General features: G+C 40.0%; 1 protein-coding gene across 4 annotated transcripts in view; it reads right to left on the reverse strand.

Moving 5' to 3' along the window:
* POPDC1 (popeye domain cAMP effector 1) overlaps positions 1 to 14,076 on the reverse strand; it is a 65,536-nt gene that overhangs the window by 27,103 nt on the left and 24,357 nt on the right. For all 4 annotated transcript variants that reach the window (XM_075923941.2, XM_075923942.2, XM_075923945.2 and 1 more), the window contains exons 4-6: positions 12,431 to 12,618; positions 12,004 to 12,112; positions 8,557 to 8,724 (exon numbers count right to left, since the gene is read on the reverse strand). In XM_075923941.2, coding sequence (XP_075780056.1) covers positions 8,557 to 8,724; positions 12,004 to 12,112; positions 12,431 to 12,618 — 465 coding nt within the window. The remainder of the gene's footprint in view (positions 1 to 8,556; positions 8,725 to 12,003; positions 12,113 to 12,430; positions 12,619 to 14,076) is intronic.

Raw genomic sequence — 14,076 nt, forward strand, 5'->3', positions numbered from 1 at the left:
TTAAATATTTGGGGGGTTTCTGTAAAACAGAACGGTTAGCTGGAATTTCCTGGCTGACATTTGCCTTTGAGTATACTCAAAGTCTTCTCACATCTTCCCATGCCCCTACCTTTTGGCAGATAAAAATGATACATCCATTCAACCTTACCTTCAGGTTAATGAGCTGTTGTGCCTGGGAATATATTCTACATATGTTACAATCTGACTTTGGGGTTTATTGAATAAAGATGAAGTGTACAATCCCAGGACCTTCACTTGCTTTGAGTACCCTTCTTAAGAAGGCTGGGGACTATAAAGTTTACATGAAATAATCCATTCTGTCCTCTTTTAAGTACGTCAGAATGATATATTAAGTGCGTGTGAGAGGTGGCAATTGATGACAAAGATGTAATCTGTTCTATTGTACTATATGTATGATTTAGCAATATGCTCATAAAAAAGGCTAGTGCATCATCTTTTTCTGACAAATAACACAGGCACCTTTGAAGGAGAATGAGAATTTATAAATGTACATTTGGCAGTGACTCCCATCTGGACTGACACACCTGTAGCTGTGTGGCTCATGGAAATGAAGGCAAACTACTGGATTAATAATTTGTTTTACAGCCCTCAGAATGGTTTGCCTTCAAGATATCTAACTTTGAAGAATTAAAAGATTTTTTAAATTCCAAAAAACATACATTTGACTTTATTTTTAGTACAGCTGATTCAAATATGAATTACATTGGCAGCAAAAAGTTACATTAGTAGCAGCAGTTATCAAAGAAACCCCTACTATATTTCACTATCAAAAAGACAATGAACAAAATTATACATACATTTATATTATTTAAAATTTCCCTTTCTTTGACAAGCAATAAAACCTAATTCATATACTCAATTAGATTCTAATCTTCTGAAGTGACCTGGAAAAGAGTTATTAAATAAGCATCCACTGTATTAAATTGAAGGAAGGAAAATATAATACACACACAGAGTGAATGGTTACTAACCAAAACACAACTTATACTAATCTTTTCCATTCATACTAAATGCATTTGTATTTAAACATGGGCGTATTTTAACTAAGCAATGCTTGTTTACCATTTTCAGTGCATCAGGTATAGGAGCAGGACTGGAAAAAAAAAAATCACACATCGATCTAGCCCTGCCTATGGTGTTGTCAGTCCAGTCAGCACTTCATTCCCATCAATTGCAAGGAGCATTTCAACAGGCACTACAGTGTAGTAACAGTGATGAAGCTGAAAGCCTGGGGGGAGGGAGAGGAGATGGAGAGCTCATAACTTCAAATTATCCTAAAGGAAATATTGGATTATATGCATTTTTATTATTATTAAGGTGATGTAAAAAAGAGCAGAAAGGATGGGAGGAGGAAGTGAAATGGGAAGGAAGAGCAGAGAGAATGGGAAAGATGGCCAAGATGAAAGACAAAAAGGAGAGGAGGAAAATGAAAAGGGTGGAAGAGAAAGGATAATCAAGACAAGAAAAATCCACGCTACAAGAAATGTTATGGTCAAGATTTTTCAAAGTGCCTAGTGGCTTGGGGTACTAAGTTTTTGTATATCTGATATCTTAGAGGTCTGTTTTTAAGAAGGCATCTGCTCTGCAATTTTTCAAAAGTCGGTTTTGAAAACTGTCCAAAGTCACAAACAGGAAGCAGTATTCTGTCCCACATAGAACAGATTCAAGCAGCGAGAAGTATCAGAAGTAATAAGCACTCACTTAAATGAATGAAGTTACAAAAAGATGAAGAAAGGAAATAAGTAACAAAGAGCAAGAATAGATTTTTTTAACATGTAAATGCCTTTGGATTGTGTCTCAATTTAAGATTTTCTAGGGGATGGCCTGAACCTCAGATGAAAAGCTCATGATACCATCTACATGTTTTGTTAGTCTATAAAGTGCTACCAGACTATTTGTTGTTTTTCAGTTTACTCACATTTTCAGTAAATCCAATTTCCCCCCTCTGATTACTCCTGTAATTTGCAAATCCCATACAATGCAATTCCAGTTATAGCTTCCTGTCAGATGTGTATAGCTGGACTTCATTAGAACCTAAGTATCCAGGCTAGAATAACCACTTCTTTGCACATCTGTTTAAATATCCCAAAGGGGAGAGTAAGAGCCACTCCTTGGCTTCCAGACACTCAGCTACACAACTTGGAACAATGGACAAGTATTCAATTTAACATTCTACTCTGAAGAATCACTGATACCTTGATCCTACATATCCTTGCATGAAGTGCTAGTGAGAGACACACACTAGACACAGTACCCTACACTGAACAGAAGTCAGTGTTAAGTTCCTGCCTTTTACGCTCTGAAGAGTACACAATAGAAAATGGGTTTTCCTGAGGGTACTCAGCAAGCAAATGAAATGCTTAGCTATATGTCCCCCTCTTTGGTCACCGGGCAAAAATCACTTACTGACCATGCAACACCATCCTCATTATTGCAATACAGAGTTCCCCTATGTGCTCCCTGTCCTGCTCCTCACTTTTTTGACCATGCTCTTATATGCTGTCAGATGTATCCTTAAAGGTCTCGGAGAGGTAGCCGTGTTAGTCTGTAACTGAAAACAAAAAAACAAACAAAACCCACTGATGGTCCTGCAGCACCTTAGAGACTAACAAAAAAATGTAGATAGTATCATGAGCTTTCATGGACTTTTTTGGTCCACAAAAGCTACTCATACCATCTACATTTTTTTGTTAATCTCTAAGGTGCTGCAGGACCTTTCATTGTTCTTAAAGGGTCAGACTTCTATTCTAGCTCACTTTTAGTGGCAGGAAGAGTTTATAATCATGTATTTATTGACCAGCTATATACATCAACTATCTATCTATCTATATGTTAGCTATATACATTGTTTGCAAGTCTATTTTAAAGCCTCAAAACTATTCTTGCAAGTCAGTCTGGAGACAAAGAAACTCAGTAGAATTACTGATGCTGTATTTCAGGAATGCTTTTGGATTAAAGTCTGTTGATGACCTATTTAGGGGATTTTTGAGGAATAACCTGATGAGAAAGAATTTTGGGTTGACAAATCAGAAAGGTTTACAATCATGAAGCCAGAGTTAAAGCGAAGCTTCTGTTTAACCTAAAAGTAGTTGGCAGTTGTATAAGTGGTGCAGAAGAAGTCCATTACTGGAATAAATGTTTATCAAAACTCTGAAGCCATGACATAAACAACAAGAACCATAAGCACAACATAGTTGCTCTATCCAAGCAATGCAAAGCCAGGAGGCCATGTAAGGAGCTATAATGAAAGTAACACAAGGTTAAGTATATATTTGTTCTCACATAATACTTGAATCTACACAGTGCAAGCTAAAAATCCATGAAGGCATATCTCTAAAATGTCTAATAGTTGAAGTCAGAGATGGTGAAGTTCCCTTAGTCACTTAGTCCATCCCTTCCTAATCTCCCAATTGAAAGATATTTTAAAGCAAAACGGCATATGTTATTTTGTCAGTATCATTCCATCAGAGGTGATTGCTGGTTTCTTTATAGTAAATAAATGAAAAAAATCTAAAGAAATAACTAATCTTAATTGTAGATGTTCTGGAAAAAAAAACAAGATTGAACACAAGGTTAAGGACAAAGAACAGTATGTATTTAGCTTTCACAGTGCACTAGGTACCTTAAAGACAAGGCTCCTGATCTGAAGAGTTTATAGAATAAACAGAAAAATAAAAAGGTACCAATGAAATAAAAAGGGTGCAACAAAAAGCCATGTGGACACCAATGAGAAGGCTTGGTTGTTCCATGATCTTTTTAAAAGAGTTTTGGTTTGAGGTGTGTTTTTTTAATCTCTCTTTTTGGCACTTTGCTGAGGGGAAGACTGGGGTAAATACATCCTTTCGGAAAAATGTGCTTTAAGGAAGGACTACTTAGAGCTGGCTAGAGGCAGGATGGAGTGGCTCAGTCCCCTTTAGATCCTACCCTGTGACTTCATTTGGTGATTTCAGTCCTTTTTTATCCAACAGGTGTTCACATGACTAACTCCTCACCCTCACAGCAGGCATTCCTTGGTGCCACGGTCTGCATTATCAGACACCAACGTTAAATGAAAGGGAGAGATTACATTGTCTTCTCTTTCCTGGAGGTTTCCCTTACCAGCAGGAGGCACATTGGCTGCGTAAAACAAAGAACTTTCACTGCCTGTGTTGAGTTTATGCCCCTAATCATTCCTGCCTTAGCATTCGCATCCTACATTGCTGACAATCATATATTCCTCCTTAGTACCAACAGCAAACAGTGGCTTGACACCCAGCAGGAGATATCTTCTCTGAACATTTGCAGATTCTTTTCATTGAAGCATCTGCTAGCCTGTTGAGAGCAGCAGCTATAGCTATGTCGGTATTTGCAGAGCTTTTTGCTGACAGTGACAGATAGCAAAGTGCTGAAAGCAAAGCTCTGGTTTGTGTTCATATTGTTTTCCACAGGCATCAAAGGGCATTTACATAGGCACCACTTGCATCCTAGATGAGAGAAGCGCACTATCCCACTATGCACTGCTTCTGGAAACAAAGCAAATCATTCTTGTGGCAGGGTAGAGATGCATATGAGACAACTGCTGGAAGCAACCAGTCCTGAGGCAGCAGGCGGGGAAACCCCGACCTCCACCCCCATCTCCCTCCTTGTCTCTGGACAGTATATTCTGTCTGCTTGCCTCTGTTCACATTTTAGGAGGCAGCAGGAGCATTCCACAGTAATTATTTGTTGCGTGTCCAGGAGCAGTGACAGCATTAGCTGTCAAAACATAGCTAAAGGGGAGAGGGCATATCTGCAGGGAGGACAGCTCGTTTTCAAAGAACAGCCACTCCTGTTCTGCAAAGTGGGACAGCTCCAGAGGGCAATTAGACTGGTAAGAGCAACCAAGAGTCTTCACCTACACATCACTGCAAAAAGCCTCTCAGAATGGTTTTATTTTTGCACCGAAACTCAGTAGTTTCAGCACAAAACATGAATTTCCATTTATGACACGAGCATGGTTTTTGCACAAAAATCTTGACTTTTGTGTTAAAACAGGCAAGTGTAAATGTAGTCGAAGAGAGCAAGGAGGGTTCTGGTCTCTTAGTGGTATTACACTCATATATCTCCACCGTCTTCAATGGAGCAACTCCTGATTTACGCTGGTGTAACTGAGATAAGAGTCAATCCCATATCTAACATTTAATCTTTGAAAGAAAAACAATATCCACAATATGAGAGTTCCCTTCTGCTATGGAGATGACAATCAATTTACAAAAATAATCACTTCCTGACATACCTATTACTTGGCTAGAAATATTTACATCAGTCATGGGTTCAGATGCTAAGGCCCGATCCAAACGACAAAGTTAGGTCAAAGTAACTCAGGTTGACCTAATTGTGCATGTTTCTACACTTTATCTTTATCTCAAACCAATGTAAATGCTCTCCTATAGTGATATAGCTCCTTGAGGGTATTGGAACGAGGCCAACGCAATACATGTGTAAACACTACTTTACTTATGCCAACTCTAAAAGTCTTCTAGCAGCTGTCCCACATTACCAGACACAGACCACTCTGGTCACCATTTTGAATTCCACTACCTCAGGCCATGGAAGAGCAATAAGATCCTGCAAGCCAGTGCTGCATCAGTCTGTGAGCAATGGGCCTAGGAGGTGAACATTGCAAACAGCGTGAAGAACGAAAGAGTGGACAGAAGAAAGGCCAACTGGGAAAAAAAGGGAGACGTCAGGGGTTCTCTGGCAGCAAGCAAATGCCTTGGATTCCTGTGGTCTTACAAATTTGCCTCCCTTTGCAGAACTCCACTACAGCACCTCCCTTTACCCCAACACTCCACATGGCATCAGAGGCTCCATCCCTTCTTTTACATTGCAGCCCAGGGGACAGTAAGGAAAACTATTGCTTCATATACAGCAGCCATAGCTTTCACAGTTAGCATGCATAAGTAAAATAGCCATAAATGTTCTTTCACCTGGTGAAACTGTTCATTTATTAAATTTTTAATGCATTTGCTTTTGAATTTAACAGATTTTTCTTTGCACTGGTTGTGTTAATGAATAAAATTGTATTATTTGGAAAATAATTCATCTTTATTAGCTCACAACTTATGCTGCAGCGTGCCTAGCAGTTCTGACAGCACCCACTAACTTGTTACAGTATATAGCCGGACCTCGAGTTGCAAACGGTCGACTTATGACCATTCACAGTTACGACCGAAGCTGTCGTAAATGGTGGACCCTGAATTACGAACACAATCCGCGCTTACGAACAGTGCGGTCGCGTGTGTCTCTGTGGTGTCTGACTTACGAACAAACCGAATTACGACCAATTGCTTGTCCGTAATCGGTTGGTAAGTCGGGAAGAGGCTGTAGTGTGACAATTCATAAGATCAGTGACAGTGTCATGATCGTAAATGTACACCAAGCACCACAAAATTAACAGGTGCACTGATAGTGTTATATGCTTAGGTGTGAATCAACACCACACAATTCCCAACAGGCCCAAAAGAGCAAGGCCAGGCTGACCACAGTATACCACAATGCATCACTGTGGTTCACTTTGAAGAGTGTTCTTCAAAGCCTCCCTGAGCCATATAGCGCCATGCTGAACTCTTTTACTAAAACTTTTGTCTGTTCAAACTCAGCAGACTTAATTCCACCTCTGCCCTCCATTCCAGAGTGACAGCGCTTTCTTCACACCCTCTGCTTCACAGATACAATGCATGACATAGTAGGCAGCTGTAACCATTGAGACTCCCCCTTCCCTCTCCCCACACAGACACAGATCCAATCTTGTGAGCAGACACTGCCAGTATCCCTTCAGTCTACCAAAATCAAATCCAATTGTCAATCTACACATGCAGAGACAGTAGCTGAATCTTTCCTTGGTTCTGTTGAGGTGGCCAGTGAATAGCTTCATGAGCCAGGGGTACAAGGGTTAGGCTGGGTCTTCCAGGATTACTTCTGGCATTTCAACATCACCAATGGTAATCTTCCAGTTGTGAAAGGAAGTCCTGGCTCGTAGCTGTCTGAATAGTCCTGTGTTCTTAAAGATAAGAGTGTTATGAACCTTCCCTTTCCAGCCAGCACTGATGTCGATGAAGCATCCTTGGTGACCAATCAGCACTTGCATAGCTATAGAAAAGTAGCCCGTTTTGTTGATGTATTCTGTGGCAATATGGTCTGGTATCAAAAAAGAGATATGCGCAGTATTCCCTGTAAGCTGAGAGGCTGGGTGGCTACCCAGGAGAGATTCAAATGCCGCCCGGCTGATTAGCAGAGCACCCACAGCCGACAGCATGTTTTTCTGTTGGTGGTGCAAACCTACACATGCCTGGTGCATATGATAAAATTTATTCTGCACATGGATGTAAAAAAATCAGAGAGACCATTGGATTTGGGTGCTGTCTATTTTTCCACCGAAGTTTGGGAAATCCATTGCTACAAAGTCATTCACTATGTGCTGCACATTGCTAAGAGTTACAGTGCTGCATAGCAGGACATGATTAATGGTACCGCATACTTACATGACAAAGGCTCCCACTGTGGATTTCCCAAATCCAAAATGATTTCCCACTGGATGGAAGCAATATGGTATTGAAAGTGTGCAAAATACTATAGACACTTGCAGCTTCTACCCTAGTACTGGACGGCTGGGGTGAGCTTGGCATACAAACTGAGGAATGTGGCCTTAAGCATTCAAAAGTTCTGCAGCCAGTGCTTGTCATCTCAAGCCTCCATTACAATGCAATTCTATCTGTCAGCACTGGTTTCTTGGGCCCAGAAGTGGCGTTTATCATCTGCGGCAGCTCCACGAATATCACCAACAACCTTGAACTGGGTCTCACTATGGTCCACACCTTTTGGTCCTCTAAAAAATAGCCCTGTTCCACAAGTCAGCAGGTTTTTCTTACAGCTCTACAAGTACCAGAGGATCGTGAAACCTGTGCTGGCAACACTTACAACAAAAGTGCAGAGTTGTGTAGGCTCCAGGCTTCTGCCAGAGACAGCTGAGGGCTGTGCAGTTTTGTGAGATTTTTAAATATGTCATGAAAATTATGGGCTAGAGACAGCTGCATGCACAGTCACCCTGCATTATTTGTTTCTGCCCCACCATACATTGCCAAAGTTTCCAAAAGACTGCATTGGACAGTGGCAGATTGAATGCTGGGATCCCAGCTCATGGTGCACCTCACTGTGCATCAACACAAGCACTCCTGCTGAGCATGCACAGCCAAAGATTCACATAAGCAATATACTAACCGCATCAGCTTTATGCCAATGTAAGTTGTGTTGGTGAAAGTTTGTAGTGTTAACATGGGCCTTAACTATGCTTCTTTTCTCTCGAGCTCAGGCCCAACATTAAATTAGCATCTTTACTACTCCACAAATCCAAATATTCTGTATCCAGCGCATTTTTGATACACAAATAACAATTCTGTCTTTGGATATGTGTGAATTTAATGGAATATGCAAGCAGAATTAAGAGGATAAAATTAACCTGTCTTTATAGCATTAAATGACATTGTACAGGCAGGAGAACCCTTCCCCACAACTCACCTTATCATTTAGTGTTGGATCATTCAATGAGTAGAGTTTGTTTGTAATATCTTTACCAATAAGATATCGAAATATTTCATAAAGAAATGGTTCAGATTCCAAAAAAAAAGTCAGTCGTTCCCTGGACCAGCACAGAAACTTACAGTTGTCATCTGCAGTAATGGTGACCTAAGAAAACATATGCACAAAATTAACACCGCTTTATTGTTTGAAATTAGATCACACCAGATTTTAATTTGGGGATGCAGCAAAAATAATTAATGCAGTCATGACTCAATGGTTGTATATTCCGTAAGGTAAACACCACCTACAAGTTTAAAGGCTTCTTATTGTATTTTTTAAAATTACTTCATTTATAAGTGCAGTAAAATGTTTTAAGCTGAGATTTTTTCATTTGTTTAATAGACAGGTGGATGCATATGCCATGAGGATCTTGCCCTTGCCAGAGAAGAGTTGTCTCTGTAAGTACAGTTAAGATAAGCATTTGTAATGCAGACATATATTTGGGAAGGAATTAAACAAGAACACACCTTTTATTCTATTGAATTCATTAGACATAAAACAATCAAAATAAATCCAGTGACTTTAGTGCAATTCAAGTCAACAAAGTTGCATCTAAGTACATGAAAGCTAAATTTGTCCTAGAAAGATTTATGGAAGGATGGCATGTAAAAATCTCTTTACTCATGTGAATAATCCCACTGATGCCATAAAACTACTTATGTAAGTAAAATTACTCATAGTTATGTGTTGGCATAGTTGGTATATTAGAAAGAGATTCATGAGTGATACTTTAAATGTTTCAAAATCTCATACAAATTGTTACTTTGCCAAAACAGAATTCATGACCTTCTCCTAAAGGCAAGCCTTTGACACTTGTTCTGAACAATGAAATCAATTAATCATCAGTAGTACTGCCATGGAAGTTACAAAGTGGTTTACATCCCCTTTTCAGGAAAACAATTACAAACGCTTGAACAGATCTCTCATTCTAGCCAGAAGAGGGCAGTGGCACACAAAAACCATTATATTACAATTCAATACTGCTATAACCATATATAAATAACTGATTTTACAAATGTAAGTAAACAATTAAACGTAGGAATCACATAGCTATTTCTTTCCTAAGTCTTTTGCGCTCTTTTAACCTTCTTAAAACAAATAAAAAGGTATAAGTCTCAGAAGATGAGAACACACTTTTGTATACTCTATATAGGTTTAAGTTATATATTTTACTCTCCATTTTTGTAAGAGTTCTTAAAAGTACAGGATTGGGAAGAGTATTTGTTCATCAGCATAGCAAACAAATGGAAAGATTATATATAGTATTTATATAAAAGTTCTGTATGAACATTTTTATGTATTTATTTATTTTACTGTTTAAAAACAAAATAAAAACATAGTAAATGAAGGAAATAGATACCACACTAGATTTTAATAATTTTAGAGCAGGTCACATTTGCTAAGCCGTTTCCTTTCAATAGCATTAATTGGTGGCTGACCATCTTCTACAGGAGAGATTGTATCAAGAGAACGGTTAGTGCACAGGATTCCTTTCTTCTATGGAAGTGAATGTATCTTGACAACCTCCTCTCCTTGGCCTTATGCCGAGTCCTTGACTGGAACATATTATCTAACTCACTGAGCCAGATGCCATACCAACACTGCCTCCCTTCCTGGCATGATGAGAGTCATAGTCCAGTAACTACTGCACAATCAGAATTAGGAATAGAAACATGTTAAGGAACTAGCAACAGATCTGGTGCTGATTCATTCTGGGGTAGAAAATATTCCCTCCTTAATATCTTGTTATCTACTGCACGCCGGTGCATGATATTTTCAGCCATCATTTCATCTTCCTTAGCTTTTAGAGTAGGGATGTTAGCATGTAGTCAACTAGATGACTAACCAATAAGCAGGTGCTTATCGATTAGCACTATCAACAAGTTGCTTCCTCCCAGCTGCAGTTCTGCACTGGAAAGTCCAAGGAAGCTGGGGCACGAAGGCGCTAGCATGGCCCCTGCTCTGCGGGTCTCTTTTCATTCAGCAGACCTCATGCACAGGAACTCCCAGCTGCCACTCTGCATTAAACAGCCCAAGATCTCACAGCAGACCTCACACTGTGTGTGTGTGAGGTCTGCTGAATGAAAAGTGACCGGCAGAACAGGGTCCGAGCTAGCGCCTTTGCGCGCCGGCTTCGCTGTGCTTTACAATGCAGTGCCGCAACTGGGGAGGTTTTGCTGTGAATCAGCAAGAGCCAGACTGAGCGCCACAAGTGCCTACCCATGGCAACTAATCGAATAGTCAACAGAAAAATCTTTCGACTATTTGATTAGGGAAGCAATCGCATTTTAACATTTCTATTCTAGAGCAATAAAACAAAAGCTAAACCAACAAAAAACCATGGTTATTCTGAATATGAGTGTCTGTCTACATAGGGAATTACATCAGTAAAACCACAGTGGTATAATTATGCTGGTATGGCAATTCTGGGAAATTTCTCATTGTAAACAAGACCTTAGAAACCACGATCATTGCCCACAGCATGCAGATAGAAAGAGAGGAAATTTCTGAGACAGCAGAATTGCTCTATAACAAACAGGAAGGGCTTGATCCAACTCCTTACCGAATTAATGAGTGTTTTTCCATTGACTGTACTGGGAATCAGATCAAGCAACAGGATCAAGCCCTAAGAGATGTTAAAGCCATACATTTTCCTTTAGAGGACAAGGTCATCAACTGTCATTCACATTAACTCTCTTTTGGCGCCAACACCAATGTAATGAGATCAGACTGTAAATTCTTCAGCGCAGTCTTTGTGTTTTGCATGTGTACAGCATCTAGAACAATGAGCTCCTGGCCCATAATTAGGATGAGAATGATACAATGCAAATAATAAATAAATATAGTGTGGCTCTATGTTATAGTATCAGGCAGGCTAACCCTAAAAATAAGAACCGCTAAGATCACTCCTGGTCTCCTGTGTGTGTGGCATTCTATGGCATGATGCACTGGCACCAAAGCTTGCAGCCCTCACTCATGTGACACTCCTGGTGAAGTCACTGGGACTTTTTGTCTGAATATAGACGGTAAGTTTTGCTACTAAACATAAGGATGACTTTTGCATCAGAAAGGCTCCGTTAAGGCTCCTTAAAAACAACATCCCATGTAATAAGTCAGTTGTTACATGTTAGGGAACACAACAGGAAAAATGTATAAAATGACTCCAGTATAAGCAATTGCTGCTGAATGACAACTGTAGTACACACACCCCAGTTTTTTCCTCAGAGAGAACATTTAAAAGGACACTAACTTCATAATTGTAATAGTTGTATCTGTTGTTGTTTTTTTAAACCTAATACCTAAGATCACTTAGGCTTGAACACAGATCTTAACTGGTTAACACACTACAATGGGAATTTCCCTACCTTTGATATTCACACATACCTGGAATTTTTCACCCCGGTTCATCTGAGTTGACCGAAATTCAGGAGAATCTATAAAGGCACAGGGGTAAATATTATGCAGAAAATGCCCTCGATAGGAGACCTTCATTCTGATGATAAAAATATTTGTTAAAACATTTGATAACCATACAATAAAACAGCACTCTAAATTTGAATGTGGGTTATTGACAATGGTAAAACAAAATTCAGAGAACTCGCTGAAACATCCATGTCTTGTGAAAACGAAGGCAGAATTTGGTCCCAATAAGACATTTCACAATATCAGATTCAGAAAATGAAGGTTAATAGAAGGCTACAGATTATAGTATATTGCGAACAGTATTTTTAAATGACCTTCCTTTCAATTTGTTTTTCATCCCACCATCACACAATACACAAGAGTTTCCCAAACTTTATGCAGCACATACTTTCCCTTCAGCAGGATACTTAATCGATCATCAACTGATGTTTTGTCCTCTGCAGCATATGCTTGACCTGTTTTTAAAGTCTGAATGTTGCAGAATTGTCCAGTTAACCTCTTGAACAGTTCTGGAGGTACATGGAGTGGTTCGAACATTCTCTTGTACAAACTACTGAACTCCTTCTCTATCTTGATCTGGAATGCAACAAAAGACATCATAAAGGAGAACAAATCAGTGAAGACACAGAAGTGCAAAATTATTTCTCAGTGCCACAGGTTACTATAAAAATTCACCATTTGCCAAAACAGTTGTAGCTACAATACCTCAGGTTTTGTCTGCATGTAGGGCAGAAAATAACTGGCAGCTGTCACAAATATTGTCTCTTAGATGGTGACCATAACACTTGTTTATTATGCAGAGCTAAAATTAGGTCAAGATGGTATGCTGGCACTTTAAGCATCTTTTACATGCCAGTAGAATTTGAATTGATCTAAATAGTTACTCTGGATTTATACTCCATAAGAGCAAATAGAGTTTGGCCCAGAAAGATATCCAGAACATCAGGACCCTGTGCCTTTTATTATACATCCCTGACTCATGACAGAATGAAGGAGCACCTTTGATCCCTCAAGTTCATGGCTTGCATGCAGAAGAAGAGCAGGGCTGTGAGCACTGAAAACAGCCAGCATGCAGGAACCCACCATAAGCACACGTAATGAGGAAGAAGCCACTGCCAGATGAACATCCCACTCTTGGGAGCTTACCCAACCTTAGGATGCAGAGAAGAGGGAGAGGAAGCTGGCTGAAATCCTAACCCTGAAAAATATTTCCTGAACAAAGGCAACTGAGAAGACGATGGTTGCTAGTGCTTTGAGTCCTTGCCTATCCTTATACATGGGAAAGCCTGAACAGAGGCGTGCTTGGTGGCAGAGCAGGACACACAGATGAAGGGTATGGAGCATCAGAAAATAAAAAGGGAAGTAAACCCCATCCAAGCTCTAGCCCTTCTCTGAGTCCCTGACCCTGCTCATTCAACGCCCTTTCCTTCTGTTGCCTGCTTTTCCTTCTCTCCCTTATTTCCACTGTCCTAGTGCAGATAGGGTTTCCAGATGGTTTAACCAAAAATACCAAACACACACCTCCCCAGCACCCCCCCCCCAAAAAAACACCACTGGGCAAAAAATTCTGTTGAGGAAAAGAAAAGGGGTCAGACCAAAGTTGTTGAGGCCAAAGTTGTCTGCTCAAAATTCTGTTGAGCAAAAAAAAAAAAAACAAAAAAAAAAAACCGAAAAATACAAAAAAAAAAAAAACAGCATTAAAACAGCATGCATGGCTCCTTTAAGAAAAGTCTTAGGATTTTTGCTGGTGGCCATCTTGTTTTCTTGATCAGAGCCAGAAGGCAGCTTCCCTGTGGAACCAGTTAAGCAGGAGAGGGAGGCCGGGGAGAGGGGATCCACGGGGCCAAGGGGGGGGGGGGGTGGTGTGGAAGCTGGGCCCAGTTGCTGAATGTGTGGTAGGGTTGCCAGGTGTCTGGTATTTTCGTCTCCTAGCAGGGGGGGAAAAAAAATCAGAAAATACTGGACATTTTAGGTGTCCGGTATTTTCTGATTTTTTTTTTAACCGGACAGGAGGCGAACATACCAGACTGTCTG

The sequence above is a fragment of the Pelodiscus sinensis genome, chromosome 3, assembly GCF_052426305.1.
Source record: "Pelodiscus sinensis isolate ZL-2025 chromosome 3, ASM5242630v1, whole genome shotgun sequence".
Taxonomy (NCBI): Eukaryota; Metazoa; Chordata; order Testudines; family Trionychidae; genus Pelodiscus; species Pelodiscus sinensis.